We start from the raw sequence: 27,394 nt of genomic DNA, 5'->3' as shown, positions 1-27,394 counted from the left end.
CAAATCAGTGCAGGCAGAGGAGGGATGAATGACACAACCACTGAAAAACCTGACTAGGGTACCCTGCACACTTTCTGGTACATTCTGATTATTCACAGAAATACTCGTGTGCTCTGCTGCAAAAGAAATCTCAGAAGCCAAGGCCTGAACTAGAGGATGTTCTTGAACCAGAATATAATCGATGAGAAAAATCACTAAAAATTTCTCAGGTTTGGAAATGAAGAAATGCAGTTTTAAATAATGCATGGGGCAAAGAAGAGGCTTCAATGAAAAGTAGACAATATTTTGAACAGAATGAAAGTGAAAATACGATATCTCAAAAAGTGTGGGATGTGGCTGTAGGGCTATAAGGCTGAAGATCTGTAGCCTTAAACATGTACGTTAGGTAAAAAACAAAGGCAGAAATTCAATAAGCCACCCATCAATTAAAAGAATTTAGGAAAATATGCAAATTACCTCTAAGGAAGTACAACAGGGGTCAAAAGAACCAGAGAGTATTTTTTTTAAAACCCCATTCTTGGGGTGCCTGGGTGGCTCAGTGGGTTAAAGCCTCTGCCTTCGGCTCAGGTCATGATCCCAGGGTCATGGGATTGAGCCCCGCATCAGGCTCTCTGCTCAGTGGGTAGCCTGCTTCCTCCTCTCTCTCTGCCTGCTTCTCTGCCTACTTGTGATCTCTGTCTGTCAAATAAATAAATAAAATCTTTAAAAAAATAAATAAATAAAACCCCATTCTTGGTGGGCTGTAAGGAACAGGCTGCTGGTCACATTTGGCCCATAGTCCACAGTTTGTTGACCCCAAAAGGAAGGAAAAGTATAAAGGTATGAGCAAAAATTAATGCAATGGAAAACAAAAATACACCTGGAAAAAAATTCAACAAAACTCAAACTTGTACTCTGATTAAACAAACGAACGAACAAACAAACAAAAACAAACAAACAAACAAAAAAAAAAACAAAAGAAAAGGAAACAAAAAACAAAGCATAACAGGGGCACCTGGCTGGCTCAGTGGGTAGAGCACATGACTCTTGATCTCGGTGTTATGAGTACAAGCCCCATTTTGGGTGTAGAGCTTACTTAAAACAAAATAACTAGTAAACTGATAAACTGATAAACTGCCAGCAAGACTGACTAAGAAAAACAGATGAAGACCAGCATTATCAATACTAGGAATGAAAAGAAGGTATAACAGGGTCTATAATAAGACCCTACAGATAGCAAGAGGCTATTATAATCAATTTTATGACAGTAAATTTGAAAAATCAGGAGAAATAAACAGATTGCTTGAAAAATATAGATAATCTGAATAGTCTATTAAAATAGACTAAAGAGGGGTGCCTGGGTAGCTCAGTGGGTTAAGTCCCTGCCTTTGGCTTGGGTCATGATGTCAGGATTGAGGGCCTTTGCCGTCAGGAGTGCTGGGTCACTGAATGGCGATCTATGTGGAAAATAATGAATCTTGAGTCTACTCCGTGGTCACACGCAAGCATCATCAAGTCCAGGTCGACCTTAATAGGGAAGGCAGAACCATCAATCTGACATATTCCTTCTGCTTTATTGGACCAATGTTGCTTCTGTCCATCACTGTTGCTTTGGGTCTTCATTTCATGGTCAAAACCTCTGTTCTAATGAGTTTTATTTTGATGAGATTTTGTTGGCTTCGTGTAAAAAGAATACAATTGTTTTAGGTCTGTCTTAAAGTTTTGAATTATTTCAATTTTTTTTGTTGTTTGATATCTTTTTAAAAAGATTTTACTTTTTAAGTACTGTCTACACCCTATGTGGGGCTTGAACTTACAACCCCAAGGTCAAGAGTCATGTGCTCTACAGATTGAGCTGTCCAGACACCCTTTCAGTTGGAGACTTCTGATCCAATTTCACAGTCAATCATTCTACTGGTGTAGTCATTTTGCTTTCCAGAATCTGCTTACACAGTCCTTCAGTCCTTCAGTTTCCCATTTTGGCCACCGTTCACATTAAGACCCTTTGTGCACTCAGCATATGCTTGTCTCACTGAGGCTGGCAGAAAGTAACATGTAAAGGTCGCATTACTAGGGACACTGGAGGAGACCTTTGCCACAGTGAGGTAGCACCACAGTCAGTATGAGTTTGTGTTCCTTAAACTTGCAGAATTCCTTTAACATATGACCTTAGAGGTAACAGTGCTGGAGTGATCCTTGTAGGTTGGGACAGTGGTTGGGGGCTTGGGGTGCAGAGAGAGGGGGAGAGAGAGGGAGGGAGGCAGCAAGGCAATAGAATAGAAAAAAAAAGGGAAAAGAGGGCTCTAGGAGGGTTAGAGCTCAGTGATAGGGCTGGGTGACAATTACATTGATGGTGACAGCCTGGTGAAAAGCTACACCCCTAGTGGACAGTCAGCTCAACCTGGAGAGACCCGTACGGCATGGGGCGATGGATCGGGCCAATGGGATAGTTGGAAAAGAAAAGCGCTGTCTACCATCTCTCTTCTCACTGTGCCGGTGACAGCCGAAGACTGCAACCTGGCTGAGCCTGTACCAGTGGGGCTCTAAGTGACTCCAAACTAAGCCCAGGAGCTTAGGCCCGGGTGGAGATCCCATCCCGGACAGGGGCAAGGTAAGGGACAAGGGCTCTTCCTTCAGCAGTCCCAGGGACCCTCCTATCTGTACCGGTGGCCTGACTTGGAAGGCAAGCTGTGAGCATCGGGCAGCCCGGCCACGCAGGGCAAGCGCAGCGGCTGGGCGGGGGGCGCTGGCGACGTCCGCGCACAGATGCAAGGACAGAGGAGGCAGGCTTCAAGGTCCGAGTCCGCCACTTACCTTTCCAGGTGCTCACGTTATCTAAGCCGGAGAGAGAGACCCTTCTCGGCGCCGCAGCACTTTCTGGCCTCCCGACGGGGCGCACACTGCCCGCCAGCGGCTGCTCCTGGCGCCGCTCGGAGAGGTGGCTCGGCTTCGGAGGGCGCGGCGGCGGCGTGCAGGATGCCAGGTCGCGTTCTGTGGCCTCGTAGGGCAGGAGACCTTGGTTCTTGTCAACCCGAATGGTGGCATTTAAGGGCATTTCTGGCAGCGGTGAAGAGCAGCAATCCCTGGCCAGCCCAGTGCTGTCTCTGCTCCGCGTCAGGGTGGCCTGTGGCCGCAGGGAAAGCACCTTCTGGGAGCCGCTCCCGCAGCGCAAGAGGCGGCCCGAGCCAGCGGGGGCCGCGGGCGGCGGGCAGTCGACAAAGACGTCATCGGATGATGCCTGCTCCAGCGAGCGCTCCGAGGTCGAGCAGCTGTCGTACCTGCTGGGCAGACTGCGGGAAGAAAGCAGGACATGTGACCGAACCCAGCACGTCCTCGGTGGAAGTGTGAACATGAAAGCCACCTCCATGCCATGAAAGCCGAGCTGGCCTCTTTCCCATGCTGCCACCGTTGCAGCATTGGGAAAGCATTGGTGACCCCCACCAATCCCTGGGTGCAGGACATCAGGCTCAGACAGGTATGGTGACACAAGGTCAGACACGAAAGTCACATGCATGAGTCATCCCCGGGGCTGACGGTGCTCTGTCCCCACCTTGGTTGCAGCAGGAAGAGGTGAGGGGGATGCACCCTCTCCAAGATGCCACAGCTAAGCGGACCCGGCCCATGGCAGTGCCCAGGAGGCAGCGGAGATTCGGCGGACACAGACGAGCACGGAAGCGTACCTGGCCTGTCGCGGTCGTCCAGTCTCACAGTTGGACAGAATCAGATAGTCCGGAAGGGGCAGAAACTCTGACTCGCTTCTGCTGTCCTCAGTGGCCATGAAATCTGTGCTTAGGTCACCTCTTGGCCTGGAGGAGCTGGAGGCGCGGCCGCTGGGAAGGCAGCTGCCCGGCGCCGGCTGGAGGGCGGGGGGCCCACGAGAGCAGCTCTCGGCCGGATCTGCGGGAGAGAGCGTTGCCAGGGTTAACAGCGAAGGGCGGCTACAGCACTCATTCATCCGTGCTCCGGCAGCATCTACGAGGCCAAACAGAAGATGCAAATCACAGCTGGTGTTTGCCATGATGGAGGCGACCATTTCCCCGAGCCATAAACAATGTCTGGGGAAGAAGGCCCGTGTTCCAAGACTAAAGTGTTGAATCAGTTAAGAGTAAAAAAAGCGAAGCATTCTTGGCCTTGAAGTCTGCACTAACGTAGTCTACTCACAGCTTCTTCATGGGTCTTGGCCGTAGCCCCGCGCAACTGTTTATTCACTCAACACACATGTATGTTCCACAGAAGGTGTGCGTGCATTGTCCATGCACATGCGTGTCTATGTCTGCCTGGGTATGATATCCCAGTGCAAGCATACGTGCGTGTCTATGTCTGCCTGGGTATGATATCCCAGTGCAAGCACTGTGTGCGCAGCGCTGTTTCAAGTCGGCTTGGACAGACTCTGGTCTCCCTGGATTCTACAGGCCGCTGGAGGAGACAGACAAGTGAAACATAAATAAAGAATCCTGGTAATGATGTGTAAGGAAAAGGAAAGAAGGAAATAGGGTGCGATGGCCGGGAAAGCTGCCATTTCTCAAGAAGCATGACACTCAGAACCGCCCAGTGAAAAGCCTGCTTTTATCTCCCCTTTGAACCCCACTGGCGCGAGTTTTGGGATTCCTGCATCCCACTGGTACAGAACTGCCTGAGTTCAAGTCCAGGGTGTGCTATTTGCTGTTGGAACTGTGGGTTAGCTACCGACCTGCTGCCGGTTTGCTCCTCTGTAAGGTGGAGATGCTAATAGCACGTAGGCCACAAACTTGGTCTGGGGACAAGATGAGCTCATGCACGAGAGCATTTAGCAGAGCTCCCGGCCAAAGTACACCCGAGGCGGTGACCAGCTAGGGCTGCTGGATACAGGACCAAACACTTCATGTGAAAAGCCACAAGAAACGGCCTGGTTATTATTCTCAGATGAAGACGACTATGCTCTTACATCCTCCTAAGAACTGATGAGTGGGGACTACAGGCAATGATTCTGGCTTCTTCCAAATTCTTACCAGACCTGCCTATCTTCTGCCAGGTTCATTGCCAGACGCATTCCTGTTCTTCTTTGAATACTGGGAAATACGTGGAATAACTGTTTTACAATAACTCCCGCATGAGGCAAGCAACAGAGGGGACACACACCTTGGCACATGGACACAGAAGTGTTGGGCTGAAGGTGAGGACTACGGTGTCTGGGAGTGAGCAGGAAGCCTGGAAGAGCCGGTCAGGGACGCTCGCCTTCGTTGCACCGATTGGACTCTGGCCAGGAAGGACTCATTGTGGCTTCACAAGGAAGCTTCAACCCTTGTAGAAAGTATAAAGGGCTTTGCCATCGCATCATTTCCTTTTATTCCAGTGCTCTGGAAGCTCAGTGATGGATGGGACTGAAGTTTCCCAGGAAACATGCTGCAGCGCCACCTACCGTTCGATGTGTTTGGGGGGAGGCGGTGAGAAGCGTGATGTTGACGGGGTTGGCGACTGCAGTTTAGAACTGATGCGAAAAGAGATCAGATTCAAGATTGCAAAGTGTAACTTCGGTATACAACACAGGAGTACATGTGGATGCAAGAGAGCAAGAGTGAGAGTAAGTGAGAGCAAGAGAAAGGGGAGAGGAAGAGAACAGGAGGAAGAGCCCACAGCAACCTCAGAGCTAATTTGCTTTGCACAAACCTCAAGCCGATGGGAGATATGAGATATGAGAGTTCTGGCTTTCTACCGCCCACTGCTGAAAAACCCAATCGACAACAGAAAACCTGGGGTTCCATGAATTAATAAAAAACGCTGATACTTAATACTTTCCAGGAAATCAGCAGCAGCCACGTTCTACCATTGCTGCACCTCTCCTGTGGCACATTCAAACCAGGTAAATGTGCCACCCAAACACGCCGCAGGACAGATGCAGTAAAGGCAGAATGTGGCTGAGGGTGTCATGGAGCCTGTCCACACACACTGGAAGCAGTGGTGGGCAGCATTGCCACTGGTCCCCCCCACCCCCACGCAGCCACCTCTCCCCCACCCCCCAACCCCTTCCCCTCTCACCTGCACCCTCCTCCAGCTGGCCCAGGTTGCAGACCTGACTGATGCTGTACACCCACACCAGCATCTCCACCTCAGTCTTGGCCACCAGATAAAAGGTACGTGAAGTCGTTTTGACGATGAACACAAAATTATTCTGAAACTCCTTGCGCAGGAAGCCAGGGCCCACGTGCCTCCAGACGGCGCACTCGCTCAGGTCGATGGCACGGATGGGCTTGCTCGCGTGCTTGCTGCGGTAGTACTCCAGCACGTCCGGGCTGCCGCTCATGCGGCCCCGCCGGAGCACAAACCAGCGCCGGCGCCAGGCCTGCGGAGAGGCAAGGCGACAGGGACTTACTTACCATCCTGACGAGGACAGCGGAGAACTCACCAGGTCAACGCAGTGAAATCAGGCCAAGGCCACTGGCCTTGGCTGGAACGCGGCAGGCACCACCTTCAAGCTGGCTCTAGCCAGTGGCTGCAAGGACATGACTGTGCACGCAGCACAGGGACATGATAGAAATGGACACATGTGCCCACTAAAGCCCCTGGAGACCAGTGAGGAGACAGCTGGTTTACCACCCTCCAACTCGGTCCAAAAGCCAAGATCAGACTCTCAAATCAGACACAACTGAGGACTGCCAGAACCCTCTAGCACACCTCTACACAACTGCCCGGCAAGAGAAGACTCACACACGTTTGACAGACAGAGTCATCGCCATTTGAAGTAGACGACAGTCTTGCTGTAAAGCTCCAAGGGCTTCACAATAATCCGTTTAGTCTCCAAGCTATACTTGGGAGAAGTCACTATTTTGATGTCCGTTTTCCGTATGAGAACATTGAGGTTTGGAAAAATGAACTAAGGCTAATCCCTAAGGAAGGGATGTGAACTCAAGTGAGCACAGAAGGAGCTGTAGTGAGCGTGAGGTAAAAATAGGAGAGCGGGCTCTGTGGCTAACTCTTCACGAGTGTGTGACTATAGACTGGAACACCTCTAGGCCAAAGGATTTTTTTTTAACAAAACAAAACAAGCACTACAAGGGGCAGAGGGAGAGGGAGAGAGAATTTTCAACAGATGACACGCTGAGCACAGAGCCTGACTCAGGGCTCAGTCCCACTCTTCTGAGACAACCACCAAGCCAAAACCAAGTCACTCAACCAACCAAGTCACCTAGGCGTCCCCAAGGTATGTTTTCTGAAAGATTTTATTTATTTATTTCTCAGAGAGGAACAGCACACACAAGCAGGGGTAGAGGCAGAGGAAGAGGGAGAAGCAGGCTCTCCTCTGAGCAGGGAGCCCGTTACAAGACTCCATCCCAGGCCCCGGAGACCAAGACCTGAGCCCAACGCAGACCTGAGCCACCCAGGCGCCCGAGGATTTTTTTCTTTTTTAGATGAAAAACACTTAAGCATTCACATCCTAAATCAATGTTTCCTCATCAGGGATTGGAACGCCCCAGGGGGCATCTGAAAAGAGGCGAGGCCTCTGAGGGCCAAGGGTGGAGGGGGCGGAGAAACGCTGTAACAGGTAAAGGGAACTTGCTCCAAGCCACGGGATCTCAGAAAGAGCCAAGTGCTGAGGTAAAATGATCAGGGAAACCTTAATCCATGCTCAGAAAAGACAATGATGTTCCAAAGAAACCAGCACCAAGATATGGCTCCGCAGACTCTCACATCCCCCGACCTAGAGGAGCACCGTCCTGGGGTATGAAGCCTAGGAAAAGACGTGAATTTGCAATTGACCGCAGCCCCACCATTTTAAGGAGTCCTTGGTATCTGTAAACTTCCCACCATCTCCTGGAGGAGACCTTCCTCAGGTTCCCCATTTCCCCACACTAGACACCTCGCTCTCTGCTGGGGAGAGCAGGGCACAGACAAGGGTCACAGGCTGCCAGCCACTGCAGGCTCTTCTCCGCGGGAGCTCCTCACCATTGCAGCCGCCAAGGGCAAGTGCAGATATTTACAGCTCTGTGCGCAGCTCTTCCGAGCAGCAGGTGCGACAGCAGGAAGCATGGGCTTCTTCCAAGAGGCTGGATGGCCACTGTGACAGGAAGTGTTTCGTATCTTGAGCTTCACAGGTGCCTGACACATTTAAAAGCCCGCCAACCAAGAGGCCGGGGGGAAGGAAAAGCCCCTGGCTGGAGCGTTTGCGACGCCCTCGCTGCCCAGGGCACACGAGCTCCAGTGCAGCAGAGAAGCTGGTCAGGCCCTGACAGGCGGAAGGCCACTCAGTCCAAAGGCTGACTGGTACACCTCAGACCAGAAAATCCTTCTGAGGCTGTGGCAAGGAGCAGCCAGGAGAAGGCAAAGGTGCCGCTTCGTGCTGGGTCAGGACAAGGAGGGGAATCGGTGCCTGGCAGGTGAGCCCTGGCCCGTTCTGCCTTTATGGACACTGGGAACATCTGAGGACAGGTCGGGCCACTCAGAAGAGGTACAAAGCATGTGATTAAGTCCTTGTTTTTAAGACAGGAGAAAGTACAGCACGTTTGTGTGCCCATGACCCAGGAGGGACAGGAAAGCGGCTGAGTCCATAAATTCTTGTCCCAAACACAGGGCCTCGGATGGGAAGAGGAGGCGCTCGAGCATCACTGCAGGCTTTGGGACCTGGGGGGATGGGAACTGGGCAAACAGGGACGCGAAACCTAATCCCTGGGTCCGCTGAGACGGTGCAGGCCCAGCAAAGGGTCCAGAGGATTTGGGAACACCCAGTGCACCTGCTAAGGAAAGCCTTCACAGGGAATCTGGGTACCCCGAACTTTCCAAAGGCGACTTCGGTCGGGAACTGTGAAGAGGAATTGTGTGGTACTTCCCAAAAGTGACTGTAAAAGACGAACTCAGACTGAGTGTGGAAACAAGTTTCAACCGAACTGCTCTCAGTTTTATGGGAACAGCTTTCTCTTCCTTCGACAGCAATTCAGGGGAAGTAATATCGAGAGTCAGCACGCAGCGTCCCGGCAGACGACGAACAGAGAAGCCGCTACAAGCCGGTCCAGAGACGAGCCTGCTGCGCGGCCGGGATAGCGAAGGGGCAGAAATGGGAAATCGGAAGATTCCGACCGAGCGTCGAGAAGGCCCGCGGAGGGGTTGGCCGGGAGCAGCGGGGGCGCAGAGGAGAAAGACACGGCCGCGCCTGGGGTCACACATTTGTCCAGCAGCTGCCTCCTGATGGCCTCCTGTAGCTCGCGACAGCATGGGGACCGCAGGGAGGCAGGCGCACGGGGCACAGGCATGGCGCCCGGCCAGCGCAAGCTCTGGAGGGAGAGCTTCCACGATGGCTCCCTCGTGCCTTCCTGTAATGCAAGTGTCCCAGTCAGGCTTTGCATCCCCCAGACACCCACTTCTGAAGTAAAAACACCCACTTCAGCACCAGATGGGGAGCAGGGCCCCTCGCCCCACCGAGGCACCTCTGTTCCAGAGACCCTGGTGGATTTTGGTAAGTTACCATTCGGGCCGCTTGTTTCTTCTCTTCCCATGCTCGTGCTTCTAACTCAATGAGCCCAGGAAACCCTATGCCCCACTCTCAGCCCTAATAAAAGCAGAACCCCAGCCCCAGTGAGCACTCTTCTACCTACAGCCTTGCAGGTGTTCTGGGTCTCGTAATAATACACTTAGATTTCTTCAAAATCTCTCGATGGTTGTTGCTAAAGGGCTCCTGCCTAACCACAAGGGCTGGTCCAGCCACGGCAATGGGTACTGAGGGGCTGAGACGGGCCTGACAGGTACCGGGACTGAAGAGGCCTAAACCATACGAGGGCCGGGGGTTCCACAGGCCCGGGCGGCAGGAGTGGAAGCAGAAGGAAAAATCTAACTTCCAGAGGAGGCAGCACAACTCACCAGCAGGCCCTCCCGCAGGGTTTCATTGTTTTATTTGTATTTTTTTTTTAAAAAAGATTGTATTTATTTGAGAGCAAGCACATGCACGTGGGAGTTGGGGGAGCAGCAGAGGGAGAAGAGGGACCAGCCCTTCTGGAAGTGGGAGACGTGACATCTGAAAGCAGCCGGCCAGCACCAAAGTGAAGCTCTTTGCATTGAAATAGAGCAGGGATGCCTGGCTGGCTCAGTCTTGATTTCAGGGTTGTCAGTTGGAGCCCCATGTTGGGTGTAGGGGTGTAGAGATTACTTAAAAATAATAAACTTAAAAAAAAAAAGATATAGTGAAACAGGGCCACAAGGAAGTTATCAGATCTGACCAGAGTCATGTCAGAAGGACTCCAGAGCCAACTTAAAGAAGCTCCTACTGGCCAAATATGGAACAATTTGAGCCTTAATAAATATACTAATTACAGCTATGTTTAAATCCATGTGTTCATCATGATATTAAAAAAGAAGAAAAAAGGGCACCTGGGTGGCTCAGTGGGTTAAGCCTCTGCCTTCGGCTCGGGTCATGGTCTCAGGGTCCTGGGATCAAGCCCCACATCGGGCTCTCTGCTCAGCAGGGAGCCTGCTTCCTCCTCTCTCTCTCTGCCTGCGTCTCTGCCTACTTGTGATCTCTGTCTGTCAAATAAATAAATAAAATCTTTAAAAAAATAAATCAAATTTTTTAAAAAGAAAAGAAAAAATTTTCCTCCTCAGAGGGTGGGAGGGAGCCACTCCATTAATCATGCAAACTGGTCATTACCCTGCTTCTCCTATGAGCCAGACCACCGGGAAGATGAAGGGAAACATGTTTTTATAAATGTATTCTGACTCATAAAGGAAAATAAATGATAGAATTAGAGTACCAGCATTTTGCTGTCCCTGGCGAATTAGTAAGGATGCATATTAAGCATCAACAATTGCTAGCTCAGGAAGCAAAACATGCAGACGTTCTGTGCCTTCAGGAGTCTGGCATGGGCTGTGGGAAATTTGGCATCTCAAAGGCCCAGGTTCTTCCCTAGATCAACGATGAGAAAAATAAAAGGATGAGAGGAATTCTGTCTATGAGATCAAAACTTTATTTATTTTTAAAGATTTTATTTATTCATTCCAGGCAAAGAGAGAGAGAGAAAGAACACAGGAGCTGGGGGCAGAGACAGAGGCAGAGGGAGAAGCAGGCTCCCTGCTCATGTGGGACTTGATCCCAAGACCTGGAGATGATAACCTGAGCTGAAATTAGACACTTAACCATCCTAGCTACCCAGGTGCCCTAAAACTGAATTTTTTTTTTAAAGATTTTATTTAGGGATGGCTGGGTGGCTCAGGTGGTGAGAATCTGCCTTCAGCTCAGGTCATGATCTCAGGGTCCTGAGATCGAGCCCCGCATCAGGCTCCCTGCTCAGCGGGGAGCCTGCTTCTCCCTCTCCCACTCCCCCTGCTTGTGTTTCCTCTTTCTGACAAATAAATAAAATGCTTTTTAAAATTAAAGATTTTATTTATTTGAAAGAGAGCAAGCGAGCATGATCAGGAAGAGGGGCAGAGGAGAGGGAGAAGCGGACTCCCCGCTGAGCAGGGAGCCCGACGCAGGGCTCCATCCCAGAACCCTGGGACCATGACCTGAGCTAAAGGCAGATGCTTAACACCTAACCAACTGAGTCCCCCAGGTGCCCCGATAAAAAGGATTTGAAAACAATTCCTCTGGAGGCCATGTTCACGGATCCATTGGATAAACAGTTACTAAGTGCCTACCACATGCCAGGCCCTGTGCACAAAGGGAAGGTTTGTCAGAGAAGTTCTAGACCCAGAGAGGACTAGAGGCCTAAAGGCTGCTGTCTCTTCTCACTTGGGAGCTGCTGACGTGTGAAAGTGCGGGATGGCCGGGTTCCGCGGCTGCATGGGTCTCCACCTTCTCTCTCCTCGGACCTCCTCTGCTGGGCAGGTCACGAGCAGCTCAGGAAGCCAAGATGGAAAAGGGGGAAGTCAACAGTTCAGGGCAGACCGTGAAGATGAGCGTGTCCTGCACCGAGAGGATCTAGAAAGCAAAACCACCACGCAAACAATCAGCCGAAATTCTGACTCAGAGAAACAGACTGCAAAAATGGGGAGGGGCTGAAGTAAAAGTCAGGACCTGCATTTGAATTCTGATTCTACTTCTGACTTTCTGGGTGACCTTGAGCAATTAGCTCCACTGCTGGGAAGCTCAGCATCTGCCAATGGAAATGCTGTGCCCTGGCCCGCCTCCCATCTGCTATCACCACGGGGAAGCAATGAGAAACAGACAGCGAAACATTCTCAATCTGAAAGTAACTTATAAAAAAAAAAAAAAGAAAGAAAGAAACTTATAAAATGAGGATGGGCCTGGTTTTCACCAGGGCACAAGGCACTGCTTGCCCTGGGGAAACTGCTTCTACACTTCTGGAACCATAAACCCCACCATGCACTAATGGGTTGTGAGGGCTCGTCCAGCTCTGACAATCAGAGATCTGTTTCCCATCAGCCTTTCCTGCCACAGCCACCAAGCTGACTCATTACCTCCCCACCAGTATCATCTCTAACAACAGAACCTGCAACATCCTGTAACCTTGTGGAAAAGTGTTTGTGCTACCACTGAGCTCCTCCAGGAAGGCATGTCTAGATCATAGGTCTCTGCATTTTTATGGAAACAGTAGCAGAATAACGGTATCTCATCCTTCTAAGAGTAAAAGCTGTGTGTTGTTCTCCTCTTAAAGCAACCTAACTTGCTGCCTTCATAATTTACAAACACCTCCTGGTCTGTACCAATGTACAAGTGAGACTTGAGTCTGAACTTCACTGTGATAGGTTGAACTGTGTCACCCCGTCCCTGGTTCATATGGACGCATGCACGAAGGAGTGTGTCATGAAGACGCAAACGGAGGAGATGGCTATGGACAAGGCAAGGAAAGAGGCCTGGGAGAGATCCATCTCAGCTCTCAGAACGAACCAGCCCTGCCGACCTCTGGGCCTCAGACTTCTAGCTTCTTCTTCTTCTTTTTTTTTTTTTTTTAAAGATTTTATTTATTTGACAGAGAGAGACACAGCAAGAGAGGGAACACAAGCAGGGGGAGTGGGAGAGGGAGAAGCAGGCTTCCCGCTGAGCAGGGAACCCGACGCGAGGCTCCATCCCAGGACCCTGGGATCATGACCTGAGCTGAAGGCAGAGGCTTACCAACTGAGCCACCCAGGCGCCCCATCAGACTTCTAGCTTCTAAAACCGTTGGTGTCCCCAGCACTGGACTTACCTATCTCCTAACCACAAAACCAACTAGAAAACTAGACCAAGTATATGCACCAACTGCTTTTAGATACTGGATGACAATCAGCACAGGACCGTGACCTGGATGAGAAGAGAAACAAAAGAGGTCAGCCCAAGGAGCACCTGGGCTTTCACAGCCTGTGGGTGCATTTCTAGCCTACACTGCAGGCAGGGGGTCCCACGCAGGGTGTAGCAGCCTTGCAGAACTGAGAAGACAGAGATCACAACCCCGGATGGCTGAGGTGACAGAAGTTCGTGGAGCGGGGTGGGGGGGGAGTAGCAGAGAGGAGGGAGCTGGGTGAGGAAGGGGTTGCAGAAATCCACACAGGAATTCCCCGTAACTCAGCGGAACCTAGCAAGCACGTGTGGGGTCAGCTCCATGAGCGGAATCTGGTGACAGCTACCGGAGAGAGACACAGACTGAACCACCCACAGGGCGTGCACAATGCTGGGATGCGTCAGGAGCTCTGGTCAGCTGCAGAAGAAGAGCCAGAGACATTTGGTAAAAACTCTAGAAAGGACACAGCTTAGAGTTAGAAAGAGGCCAAACTGGCCCTGGAGTGTAACCACTCTAGACTTGCCCTAAGAAAGCTTAAAAATAAGCCTGGGAGGGGCGGGGCTGGGAGGCTCAGTCGGTTGAGCTCCTGCCTTCAGCTCAGGTCATGATCCCAGGGTCCTGGGATGGAGCCCTGTGTTGGGCTCTGCCCTCAGCGGTGAGCCTGCTTCCTCCTCTCTCTGTCCCATGCCCTCATCAATCAATCAATCAATCAATCAATCTTTAAAAAAACAAAACAAAGAAGCAGCAGCAGCCTTGGACCGATCAAGCCGATCTTCCAGTTCTGAATTGCCTGCCAAACAAAGTTCAACACTTTGTAAAGGAAGACAACAAAATCCAGATAGTCTACACTATAACATTTACAGTGTAAATAATCGCCCCCAAACTGCTAAAATATGGAAGGAGCCAGGAGAATGGGGCTCGTCATCAGGAAAAAAGATCAGTTAATGCACAGAGGCCTAAAAATCACAGAGATGACAGAAAAAGCAGACAAGAATTTAGAAGTTATAATGTCTGAGGTTTAAAGGAAAACATGTAGATCATGAGAGGAAAAATCGACAAGAAGCAAATGGAACTTCTGTGGAGGTGAGAAACGGAATCTCCTGAGTGACCAGTGAATGTGAAACACAGAGTGGGGAGAAAAACGAACAGAAACACCCAGGAAGCTGCTGACAACACCCTTTCCTGGGCCTCCCCTCCAGGGAGCCGGTCAGCAGCCCCCCTTTCTAGAGGTAAGCGACTAGAGTCGAGAAGAAAGGAAGAAGTCAAGAGACATAAAAACACACAAAACCTCCCCTGAAGGGGAAGGGCATTCTGGACAGCAGTGTTTGGTCTGGAGCCTCAGGCCTGACAGAAATGCAAGGCAGCTTCATGAAACTTCTCCAAACGATCTGCTTATAGCTCAGAGCCCTGTGAAGACAAGCAGAATCCATCTGTCTCTGAACCACAGTCTCAAGGGGACCATTTCAGCAGAGAATTCCTCATGTTTTATGGCTTATGAGCCCCTTAGAGACATGATGAAACGCACGGACCAGAAGAAATGTGCGTGCGCCCACTCTGTCCTTCTCTCGCGAGCTCTCACTCTCTCTCCCACACCCCCCGCCTCCACCATCCCTTCTGCACTGCCTTCCCTTATCAAGCTACACAACACTCTCCTTTAGTGGCCTCTTGGACTTTCATACCCGTTGACTACTATGTATTTGATGATGATTCACAAAAGTATTCTTCCAACCTGGATTTTTCCCGGGAACTTCAGACCCATGTAACCAACAATCAGATATTTACACTTACATATCTGTCTCTTAAACTTAACATGCCCAAACTAAGCTCTCAACTTCATGGCCCTCAGTCTCTCAGGAAATGCTACCCCCACGCATCCATCTTCTAAATCCAAACCATGCCGTGATCTTTGCTTCCAAAGCATTAACAAGTCCTGTGAACTCTGCTTTCGAAACATTCCAAATCAACCCACTTCTCTGTCCGCAGCCCCTACAACCACCCTGGCCCGAGTCACCCACATTCACTCTCAACACCCGCAATAAATTAGTTCTCGACAGAGAAGTCAGTGACCTCTACGTAACCGAAATCAGGTCATGTTGTTCCATTCATTAGCCCCTTCTGAAGGTTTCCTGATGCGTTAACAGTAAAATCCAAAGACTAATATGGCCTAGGAAATCCCATATAAACTGGTGTTTTTTTTTTTTTTTGATGTTCCTGTCACTGAGGCTTCAACTTCAGAAACCTTCTCTGCTCATCTAACTTCAAGGGGCCAGCCACACGCCTTCCCCACCACATCACCCTAGCTTAATTCCCTCTATGCCACTTCTAATACCTGGCATTTTTCTTGTTGTTTGAGATTTGCTGTCTGTTCCCCTGCCCCCTCTCTGTGCTCCACTGCACCCAGCAGAGGCCTTGTGTGTGGGTCATGGCTTTATTCTGTGGGCTGATGCTTCTTGAATGAATGGATTCCATACAATTTCATGGTATCACAGACCGAGGTTTAAAATACCATTCCTGAGAAACAGGACTAGCTCTGTGGGTTCATAAGAAACCTAATCACTGGGATTGTACCACGAACTGGGGATGTGATGCAGAACGAGGCAGACATGATCTCTGAGCTGGATCTCAGGTAGGCTCAAGGCTTGGTACTGGACCTTTATTTATTTTTTTTTCAAAGATTTTATTTATTGGGGCACCTGGGTGGCTCAGTGGGTTAAGTCCCTGCCCTCGGCTCAGGTAACGATCTCAGGGTCCTGGGATGGAGCCCTGCATTGGGCTCTCTGCTCAGCAGGGAGCCTGCTCTCCATCCCATGCCTGCCGCTGTGCCTACTTGTGATCTCTCAGTGTGTCAAATAAATAAATAAAATCTTTTTTAAAAAGTTTTTTAAACTGCTATTCAACATAGTACTAGAGGTCCTAGCCTCAGCAATCAGACAACAAAAGGAAATTAAAGGCATCCAAATCGGCAAAGAAGAAGTCAAATTATCACTCTTCGCAGATGATATGATACTATATGTGGAAAACCCAAAAGACTCCACTCCAAAACTGCTAGAACTTATACAGGAATTCAGTAAAGTGTCAGGATATAAAATCAATGCACAGAAATCAGTTGCATTTCTCTACACCAACAGCAAGACAGAAGAAAGGGAAATTAAGGAGTCAATCCCATTTACAATTGCACCCAAAACCATAAGATATCTAGGAATAAACCTAACCAAAGAGACACAGAATTTATACTCAGAAAACTATAAAGTACTCATGAAAGAAATTGAGGAAGACACAAAGAAATGGAAAAATGTTCCATGCTCCTGGATTGGAAGAATAAATATTGTGAAAATGTCTATGCTACCTAAAGCAATCTACACATTTAATGCAATTCCTATCATAGTACCATCCATCTTTTTCAAAGAAATGGAACAAATAATTCTAAAATTTATATGGAACCAGAAAAGACCTCGAATAGCCAAAGGGATATTGAAAAAGAAAGCCAACGTTGGTGGCATCACAATTCCGGACTTCAAGCTCTATTACAAAGCTGTCATCCTCAAGACAGCATGGTACTGGCACAAAAACAGACACATAGATCAATGGAACAGAATAGAGAGCCCAGAAATAGACCCTCAACTCTATGGTCAACTAATCTTCGACAAAGCAGGAAAGAATGTCCGATGGAAAAAAGACAGCCTCTTCAATAAATGGTGCTGGGAAAATTGGACAGCCACATGCAGAAAAATGAAATTGGACCATTTCCTTACACCACACATGAAAATAGACTCAAAATGGATGAAGGGCCTCAATGTGCGAAAGGAATCCATCAAAATCTTTGAGGAGAACACAGGCAGCAACCTCTTCGACCTCAGCCGCAGCAACATCTTCCTAGGAACAACGCCAAAGGCAAGGGAAGCAAGGGAAAAAATGAACTATTGGGATTTCATCAAGATCAAAAGCTTTTACACAGCAAAGGAAACAGTTAACAAAATCAAAAGACAACTGACAGAATGAGAGAAGATATTTGCAAACGACATATCAGATAAAGGACTAGTGTCCAGAATCTATAAAGAACTTAGCAAACTCAACACCCAAAGAACAAATAATCCAATCAAGAAATAGGCAGAGGACATGAACAGACATTTCTGCAAAGAAGACATCCAGATGGCCAACAGACACATGAAAAAGTGCTCCATATCACTCGGCATCAGGGAAATACAAATCAAAACCACAATGAGATATCACCTCACACCAGTCAGAATGGCTAAAATCAACAAGTCAGGAAATGACAGATGCTGGCGAGGATGCGGAGAAAGGGGAACCCTCCTACACTGTTGGTGGGAATGCAAGCTGGTGCAGCCACTCTGGAAAACAGCATGGAGGTTCCTCAAAATGTTGAAAATAGAACTGCCCTATGGCCCAGCAATTGCACTACTGGGTATTTACTGTAAAGATACAAAAGTAGTGATCCAGAGGGGCATGTGCACCCAAATGTTTATAGCAGCAATGTCCACAATCGCCAAACTATGGAAAGAACCTAGATGTCCATCCACAGATGAATGGATCAAGAAGATGTGGTATATATACACAATGGAATACTATGCAGCCATCAAAAGAAATGATATCTTGCCATTTGCGACAACATGGATGGAACTAGAGCGTATCATGCTTAGTGAAATAAGTCAAGCAGAGAAAGACAACTATCATATGATCTCCCTGATATGAGGAAGTGGTGATGCAACATGGGGGCTTAAGTGGGTAGGAGAAGAATAAATGAAACAAGATGGGATTGGGAGGGAGACAAACCATAAGTGACTCTTAATCTCACAAAACAAACTGAGGGTTGCTGGGGGGAGGGGGTTTGGGAGAAGGGGGTGGGATTATGGACATTGGGGAGGGTATGTGCTTTGGTGAGTGCTGTGAAGTGTGTAAACCTGGTGATTCACAGACCTGTACCCCTGGGGATAAAAATATATGTTTATAAAAAATAAAAAACTATAAATTTAAAAAATAATAATAAAATAAATAAAAAAAAAAAGAAGAGTTGGGTGTAAGGGTGGTCTGTCTTTAGAAGTTAATGACTAATGGTCCAAAAGGTCAATATTGGAATCACTGTTTCTCAAAGCCTTTCATTTCTCTCCATCCCTACTGTCATCAACTGCAATAGCTTCCCAACTGGTTTTAGCAAATACAAATATAGAACTCAGAAATAAACTTAATCTTCAGATAAAAAATAATTTTCTTACTATAAGAATATCCTTGTAATATTTGGGACATACTTACATTAAAAATTAAGCATCATTTATCTGAAATTAAAAAAAAGTTTTTTAAAAATATTTTATTTATTTATTTGACAGAGAGAGAGTGCATGAGCAGGGGGAACGGCAGGCAGTGGGAGAGAGGGAAGGAGAGTCCCCAAGGAGCAGGGGGCCCTACGTGGGCCTCGATCCCAGGATCCTAGGATCATGACCTCAGCCAAAGGCAGATGCTCCACTGACCAGACCCCTCAGGCACTGTGGTCCCGGGCTTTCAAATCAACCAGGAAGAAAGTGGGAGTGTGAGAAGGATCAGCTAAGCACATGTACGATGAGCTTTTATTGGTTACTAAGATAATCAAAGCTGAAATTGGAGCACTTTATTTGTGCACTCAATTGCACTTGCACAGTGACATATACCTGGCTGGGTTCGAGCAAGTTTGGGCTCCAGAATTCACTCCAGTAAAACTAAAGTGGCCCATCTGGATTGTGTCCATTGTTGAGAGACACTGAAATGAACTGAGAAACATCCTGAAAGTCTCTGAGGCTGTAAAGAGACACCTTGGGGTTAAACTGCTTCTCTGGCCAGAGTGATTCCTGTCCCTTCATTCCAGCGGAGTTGGCCCCCTTCCCCCTCTGCAGCGGTGAAATCCCAAAGCTGTGAAATCATTTCCTCCACACAGGACGGGGCCGCGAGCTACCTCGGAGCCAGGAGCTCCCACTCGGCCGAAGGAGCAGGGCGCCCTGCCTCAGCAGTTTCGGACTTAACCCATTAGAGGGCCTGTGCGGGCCTCTGGGCTCGCTCTCTCATGGCCAAGAGCAGCCAGGGCAGCAGAGTTGGCGGCTCTGACTCCCACGGCTCTGAGCGCTTCAGCGGCTGCTGTCCCAATCGCCGCTGCCACAGGGGACACCTCTGCTCAGGCCTGTTCTGATCCTGCCCGTGTGCCTGGGGACGGCACGAACATCACTTGCTGGGTCCCCGAAGTGTCTCCAGCGGCTTTCATGGTCTTGGCACGCGCCACAGCCACCATGTGTGCCACCATGAGTGCATGTGCGACACGTGATACGCCCATGTCACTGGCTGCTTGTGCAAGAAAGTGACAATAAGGGAATGAGAAAAGGCCACCGGCCGCTTGGGGCTCTAGTTAAACAAGTTACAGACAGCGCCTGGATCCGCAAGAAACCAGGAAGGCACAGCTAAGGAAATCTCCAAGGGCGGGGCAAACAGAAGGCGCCAACAAGATGCTTGATTTCAGCCCAAGCGCATAGACATGTGCATTAAAGGCAGATGGACTCGACGCTCTGGTGAAAGGACATTCACTGGCTGGACCCGTGAAGCGCGGATCCCTGTGATGCCCGCCGAGCCCTCGTGGGCCAAGCACTGTGACAAAAGATGCCATGTGGACAGAGGACAGCCTACACGGGCTAATCTTCCAGAAAAGGAAGCTGGTCCTCAGAGACATGAAGGGTCTTGTTTATTAATCCAAGTTTCACAGCTCCCCTTTCAGTGTTCAAGAACGTTCTTAAACTTAAGAAGTTGAATACAAATTAGTTGAAATTAGGGGCGCCTCAGTGGCCCAAGTGGCTGGGGGTCTGCCTTCAGTTCAGGGTTCTAAGATAGAGTCCCATGTCAGGCTCCCTGCTCAGTGCTTCTCCATCTGTGTGTGTGTGTGTGTGTGTGTGTGTGTGTGTGAAATAAATAAATGAATAAAAAAAATAAATAAAATCTTCTTTAAAATTTAATTGAAATTAAAGGAGAAAGAAAACAGTGGGGGTTGGTTGGTGACCCACAAGGTGTCTGGAAATGTCAGCAGGCAGGTTTTCCAGCTGGTTGCTCCTGCCATTCCTGCATTTACTGGGAAGCGTGTGGGGGGAAGCAGTGATGGAGTGTTACCCTCGCAGTCACTCATTAGAGCCCTTTCAGCAAAGACTGCGTTAGCCCACAGAACTCTCAGAACCACTTCCGCTGATCGGTCTCCCAAAGTGGACTATTTCTGGCTCTTTACATACATTCTTCTCCAGAGTCCAGGAGACACAGAGGAAGAAAGGAAAAGAGAAATAAGACAGCCTTGCCCTATTTCCTGACTTTGCATTTCCTCTTACAACCTTCCTCATCACTGTTCCTCTACAAGCAGGTTTCCCCCACCAGGTTTTTCTTGTTGGTGTGCTGCTATTGAAGTAGACTTAGCCAGTGCTAGTTAGTGTTTAGAAAACCTAACAACTCGGTCACCGCTTGCCATTTGTGAGGCCCCCAGGAATCGTGAATGTGGTCCCAGAACACGAGATGAAGGGGAACATTTGGTAATGACTTGGATCTCCTATTCTCTTCCCAGTGGTTTTGCCATGAAAATGCTCAGGAAGTTTGGGGTGTGTTTATGGGTTGCAAAAGGTGAAAATCATCAAAGAAACAGAATTCTGGATAATGTTCTACTTTCTCTCCACCTTCTACTTCCTTGCCAAGGGGGACCGCAAAAGCCATGGGCCCCAAGGGCAGCAGGTCGGGAATTTCCAGGAGCACATTATACTGCTCCTCTTTGTCCTGGCTCAGTGCCACCAGCCCTGGGATTACTGGTGACCCTTCAGCCTGATGGCCTGTAACCTTCTGTTCGCTGCCAGATAGAGCTAGGACTTGTCCCAGGCATGGAATAACTTCCTGTGATTGTCCTGGAGATGGCCTGGCCCACAGAATCAGCTTCCACGGCTGTCAACAGACACAGAAAAATCCCGTATCTCTGCAGTGTGGTGGACCTTGGAAGGAGGAATCCCGAGGAGGAATGTTCAGCAGAGATAAGTGTGCCACACTACATGACATGGACTTGACCTTCCTCATGCATTGTCAGTCTGAGCATCATGGAGTGTCCTGCCTAGTATCTCATTAATTTTTACATGGCAGATTCTCAGCGGTCATTAAGACCAGCTAATCAACTTTGCAGGTGTGTGAACCTGGGAGGGTCGCCAGTCCATTAGGTATCAGGCTCAGGATGCAGAATGATGGGTGGGAACAATGGGCCCAAACCAACTCCGGAACAAACAGCTATTTGAAATTAGTCATTAGTTTCTGTGATAGATTAAGAGGTTGAGGTAGAACCGAAATACAAAGGAGGCGATCAAGTCTGAAGGAACATTTGAGGTGACAACTTGACAAATGAACTGGCTGGTGGGGAAATCTTTTAAGACATGAACGGAGGAGAAGAAACTTTTAAAAATCATCCTGATCCCGAAGTGCTGGGTACAGATAATGGTGATGGTTACACAACACTGTAAATGTATTTATGTATTTTTTAAGAATTATGTACTTATTTTAGAAAAAGAGAGAGCAAGTACAAGAGCACGGGGAGGGGCAGGGGGAGAAGGAGAGAGACAATTTGCAAGCAGACTCCCTGCTGAGCGTGGAGCCTCACTCGGGTCTCAATCTCTCAACTGAGATCACGACTTAAGCAGAAATCAGGAGTACGACGCTTAACCAACTGAGCCATCCAGGCGCCCCATTAATGTCTTTAATGCCACTGACCTTTATACTTACAAATGATTAAAATAACCAACATCACATTGTGTATATTTTACTACAATTAAAAAATGATAAAACAGGACTTTCACGTCCATGGCTGTGTGTCCTCTAGGGACATTCCCCATTGTTCATAGTGAATGCACAGCTACGAGGGCTCCACTAACAATGAGATGACATCAGTACCAGAGCAAGACGGAGATCTTAAGTCAGACAGATTTCGCCCAATATATAGCAGTAATAGTTCACAGAGATGTCCCAGGAACCATACTCAGTGCTTTGGATGGACTGGATTAAATCATTCAACCTTCGCTCAGATGCTGTGAGGTACACGTTCGTCATACATATGGGGAAGCTGAGGTGCATGAGCTAGCATGTGGCAGAAGTGGGCTTTGAACCCCGACCACCTACCTCAGGAGCCTGGGTCTCAACAGTGTGCTCCACTGAGACCAGAAGCTGCTCTGCACGACTGCAGCATGAGGTCAAAGAGCTTAGGACGCCCCCAGAGTGAGTCAGGAAGAGGGGAGGCAAGTGCTCACCGAGCAGACTGGCCTGCATGAGGATGGTGTGAAGTGCTCCTGGAGAATGAGAGCAGGGTTATTATTATTTTTTTAATTTTTATAAAAATGAGCTCAGTCTACCAAGAGATTGTCTTGTTTTCCTCAAATACAGGAATTTGGAAAACTGGATCTCTTGGGTTATTAGATGTAATGTCTCTGAGGTTTAATGCTGAAAATAATCTTTTTAAAAGATTTAATTTATTTATTTGAGTGAGAGAGAGGCAGAGTGAGAGAGCATGAGTGAGGAGAAGGTCAGAGGGAGAAGCAGACTCCCCGTGGAGCAGGGAGCCCGATGCGGGACTCGATCCCGGGACTCCAGGATCATGACCTGAGCCGAAGGCAGTCGACTAGCCAACTGAGCTACCCCGGCGTCCCAAGAATTATCTTTTTAAAATGCCCCAGCAGTGTGTACGCCTAGAGGAAGCTCATAAACTGCTGCATCTCTGTTTCAGTGCACATTGTGTCAAAGTTAGTTCTTCCTGGGCTGAAGACTCACATTTTAAATGGAAATTCGAGGGGCACCTGGGTGGCTCCATCGGTGAAGCGACTGCCTTCGGCTCAGGTCATGATCCCGGGGTCCTGGGATCAAGCCCCACATCGGGCTCTCTGCTCAGCGGGGAGCCTGCTTCCTCCTCTCTCTCTCTCTCTGCCTGCCTCTCTGCCTACTTGTGATCTCTATCAAATAAATAAATAAAATCTTTTTTAAAAAATTAAGAATAGAGCTTCCCTATGACCCTGCAATTGCACTACTGGATATTTACCCCAAAGATACAGATGTCGTGAAAAGAAGGGCCATCGGTACCCCAGGTTCATAGCCTGCTTCCCCCCCCCCTGCCTGCCTCTCTGCTTCTCCCTCCACCTGCCTCTCTCTCTTTCTGACAAATAAATAAATAAAGTCTTCTTAAAAACAAATTTAAAAATAAAGAGGAAATGAAAACGGTATTGAAAATACAGAGGCGGACATTTACCTAACCCTGGCAGCCGGAAAGGCTTAGCAAGCACACGGCAGACAGGGCCGTGCATGAATTCCCAGAAACCAGAGACATCCTGCAGGACACGCCGGCCTCTGGTGCGAGCCTGGGCTGTAGGCAGGTCGAACCAGCAGCGACTGCCCTGCCCTGGGGACCACAGGGCGCCGGTGTCTGACCAAGCCGCTGCTGGCCGGGGGCAGCGAAGACCCCAAGGGCCAGCCCGTAGAGCTGCCCTGGAGAGGGAAAGAGTGTCCCCGATTCCAAGTCGGTTTCATCACTTGCTTAGCTCAAGACACGTCCATCTGGTGTGAGGAGGAACACTTTACTGTTCACAGTTAGGTTAAGGCAAAGCCCCTCGGCCTCCTCGCCGCTGACCCAAACGCCCTTCCTTCCCACCAGGAACACAGGTGCAAGTCAGGGTTCAGAAATGCGGGCTGCATGAACTGCTGGGGACGGGTCCAGAACAGATGTGCTGCGACATGACGACACTAGCCAGACTCACTTCCGCCTCAGCGCCTGAGTGTGCTCAGCTCAAGGGGGTCCTCGGTGCTGGCAGGTCATCGTGGCACTGCCCCCGCCTCAGCCTCCCCATCTACGCTTGCCTTAGAGCCATCTCTTCCCATCACTGTCCTGCTGCACTTGTGACTTCTGAGGGTCTGGAATGGACAGAGTTGAGAATTTTTCACTGGAATCTTTGAGAAATCACTTTCCTATTTTGTCAAAACCATGCCCTCCAAAGGGGGTGAGGAGAGGTACAAGTGACCTAGGGTCTTTCCAGGACTTGGCTGGCTCTTCTGTTTCTATTTTGGGTTATTTTCATTCTTTTCAATGAGCTTCATGCGCAAACATGTACTCAGAAATATGTTCCTTCTTTCTGCCAACTTTCTAAGAAACCTCTTTTAAGGTGGTGGCAGTCTCACAGACCAAAGCAAACGAGTATCTGGTTGTTTACATTTGGGTAATGAGGTTGCATGTCATGTCTTATGTGTCATGTCCGTCTGTCTGTCCTTCTGTAAACAGCTCTTTGTATACTTTGCCCATTTTTCTACTGGGATGCTAATCTTTTGCTAATGATTGAAAAGGTTATTAATGGAGATAAAGGATATGAACTCTTTGTTTGCCACACATGATAAAAAAATGTTTCACAGTTCGTCATCTGCCTTGGAAGTTTATATTGTTTTTGAAGTACCTAAGGCCTAAAATAGTGCATGGCAACATTTAGGAGATGAACTGACTGAATGGATAGTGGAATAAACACAAGCTTTGTCTCAAAATCACACTGACATTCTACAACTTTCTCTTCCAGAAATTTTGTCATTTTCTTAAGTTCAAATACAACACATCTGCAATGAGTTTCTCGTATCTGTAGTACATGGGATTGAGCTATAATTTTCTTTCTTTCTACTGGAATCTCCTGCCCTAACTTGGTGTCAGGGTTATGGAAGAAGTTTATGGCTTTTTCTGTGCCCAACTGGTTTAAACCGTATGCAAGTCACCTGTGCTCTCAAGTCTGAAAGAACTCAACCACACAAACTTCCTGAGTTAGGCGTCTGTCTCAGAGGCAATAACCTGACAACACATTTCACTCCTTTCAGAGTTATGGTACAGAACAGGATGACCCTGCAGGCTCTCTGATTTCGGCAAGGCAACGTTAGAATTCTCATTCGGGGGTGAGAATTTGGGTGAGGCTGAATGACCACTTCAACTTCAGATTAATTTCTAATTACATGGTTCTCACTGCCAACACCCCAAACCACTGATTTCTTGCCAGCACCGAAAGCCACAGTGTTAACAGACTTGCTTCTTGTGAAACAGGACCTGGTGGAGACGAACCGAAACAACTGGGAGGGGCCACAAAGCAGCCCGTTGGGGGACCCAGGCAGCATGTCACTGCTGCCACCCTTCAGTGAGCAACGGCAAGGGATTTTTCTCTGTGGGAAGCAAGGAAAAATTCTTACCTGTGAAGAAGGCAGACTAAGCGGAGTTTCCAGAACAGAATAAAGTCTGCAGTGAAAGGCTTTGCTAACAAGCACTGTGCACACAGACGCAAGTGAGTCAGACAAGTAACCCACCGTCACACAGCACGCACAAGACAGGCACAGCCAGTGGGACCAGCCAAAGATGTTCCCTTTGGCAGGAAGACAGGGCACGGTCAGGCATGTCACTCACTCTAGGCACTTGGGGAGAGAACAGCGGGCAAATCTGCTCAGGGGCTCAGACAGGCAAGTAAACGAGGGGCAGAGGAAGGAAACCGACTTTGATCTATTTCTACCCCAACACAGGCCTGCCCCACTCCTGAGCCAGCAGGTGTGGGGCCGCCCTAGCTTTGGGGCCACCTTACACAGGGTCTCTGGGCACATCCAGTCTGACATAAGTTGGGAGCCTTTCCCAATCCATGATTGTTAAAAAAATTTTTTTCTGTAATTTCTGTTAATCTTCTATGTTTCATTATTACAGGAACATAACTGTGAGATGCTGGGCAACTCACAGAAACTCTAAGAGAACAGAGCTACAGATCTGCTTACAAAACACCCCAAATACCGACATAGTGAAAGACCCTTGAGCACAGTTGAGATAATGAACATATAGGCAGCTACAGTTTAATAAACAAAACACACAAAGAGCTTCTATGAAATACTAAGATAAATATAAACGAGTAATAAGAAGACTTGGCAAAACACATGAATAAGCATTTCACAGAAGGCACAGATAGCCAGAAATCATGCATCCAAACACCGCTAATTAAAGATGTGATATCTCGGGGCACATGCGTGGGGAGTGTGTTTGACGCTCTTCTCTCACTCTCCCCCCGCCTCGCCCCCTGCTTGTGCACTTGCACTCTCTTTCTCAAAAAAATAAGTAAAACCTTTCAAAAAATAAAAATAGGATACCTTTGCCCATCAGATTGACATAAATTTTCAAATGTGCATGATGCTGTGTATCCATAGCTTCCTATTGTTATTTTATGGTTATTATGGTTATTTGTAATGTCTAAAAATCAGAAAGAAACTAAATATCCATGAAAAGGGTGAATAAATTGTACTATTGATACACAAGCCACACATATACACATAGGCCATATAACATAACCGCTCCAGTCCGCTCTGCTTCGTCGTCATTCTTCAGGTTCCAATTTCCTTATCCCACTTACACGTCTGAATGAAATGAAGTATAAAGTTCCTATGTCTAAAACAGAAGCAAAATTTCAAGAAAATTTCAAGGCGGCTTTTCATGAGCCGTCTCTCGATAATGTAGCCTTCTGGCACTTTGGGTCCCCCAATCTGTTCCTTCCATGGGCTTCCAGGTCTCAGTACATGGCAACTGCACCGTCCAAATGCTAGAGGCCAAAATGCCCTGAAATTCTTGACTGCTTTCTTCTTGTCACGGAGAACCAATCCGTCCAAACCGCCCGCCGGCTCTACTTTCAGCATACACCTCCTTGCACTGCCCCGTCCCTGTCACCTGGGTCACCGCAGTCGCCGCTCACCCACTCTCTGGTTACAGCCCTTGCCCCAATCTACTCTTGGGGCAGCTGTCCGGGTGACCCTGTTAGAGGTCATGAGGAATCATGTCATTTCTGTGCTCAGAGCCCTCCAGTCTTCCTTCTACGGTTTCAGGAAAAGTTAAAGGCCATGATGCAGGCTGTGCTGTAGGCCCCAGGCCCTCCTGTCCTCTCGAAGCGCAGGTGCCCGGATTCACTCGCCGGGGCCCCAGCTGAGCTCGCTCGCTGCTCCTGGTGTAAGGAGTGTGCTGTGCAGATTCCCAGACACTTCAAGCTCTCCCCAGTCCAACCCAAAAGGTCTCTATTACAACAAGAGCGATCCCACAAGCAGAAAGCCAAGGGCCCCTGGGGCTGGACAGGGGCATGACCTCCAGTATCAGTCTGTGGTATGAGTCCTACAGGGGTGGTTATAGGATACTAACTGGTAATATTCACTGACCACTGATGAAGTCTCTAAGA

General features: G+C 48.6%; 1 protein-coding gene across 14 annotated transcripts in view; it reads right to left on the bottom strand.

Annotated features, from left to right (window-relative positions):
- The window catches only part of GAB3 (GRB2 associated binding protein 3), a 90,989-nt gene that overhangs the window by 30,650 nt on the left and 32,945 nt on the right, over nucleotides 1-27,394 (bottom strand). For 7 of the 14 annotated variants that reach the window (XR_014307030.1, XR_014307031.1, XM_082716620.1 and 4 more), the window contains 3 exons: nucleotides 5,995-6,298; nucleotides 3,660-3,876; nucleotides 2,794-3,269 (listed from right to left, as the gene is read on the bottom strand). Coding sequence is in view for 10 of the 14 variants with exons in the window: in XM_082716615.1 (XP_082572741.1) it covers nucleotides 2,794-3,269; nucleotides 3,660-3,876; nucleotides 5,995-6,298 (997 nt within the window). In the remaining 4 variants the exon portion in view is untranslated. Of the gene's footprint in view, nucleotides 1-2,793; nucleotides 3,270-3,659; nucleotides 3,877-5,994; nucleotides 6,299-7,899; nucleotides 9,261-11,668; nucleotides 11,858-13,085; nucleotides 13,341-25,391; nucleotides 25,638-27,394 lie in introns of those variants that run through there. The other 7 variants (XR_014307029.1, XM_082716613.1, XM_082716617.1 and 4 more) reach the window with 5 other exon arrangements.

The sequence above is a fragment of the Mustela nivalis genome, assembly GCF_964662115.1.
Source record: "Mustela nivalis genome assembly, chromosome: X".
Lineage (NCBI taxonomy): Eukaryota > Metazoa > Chordata > Mammalia > Carnivora > Mustelidae > Mustela > Mustela nivalis.
This window is presented reverse-complemented; position numbering and strand designations above follow the sequence as displayed.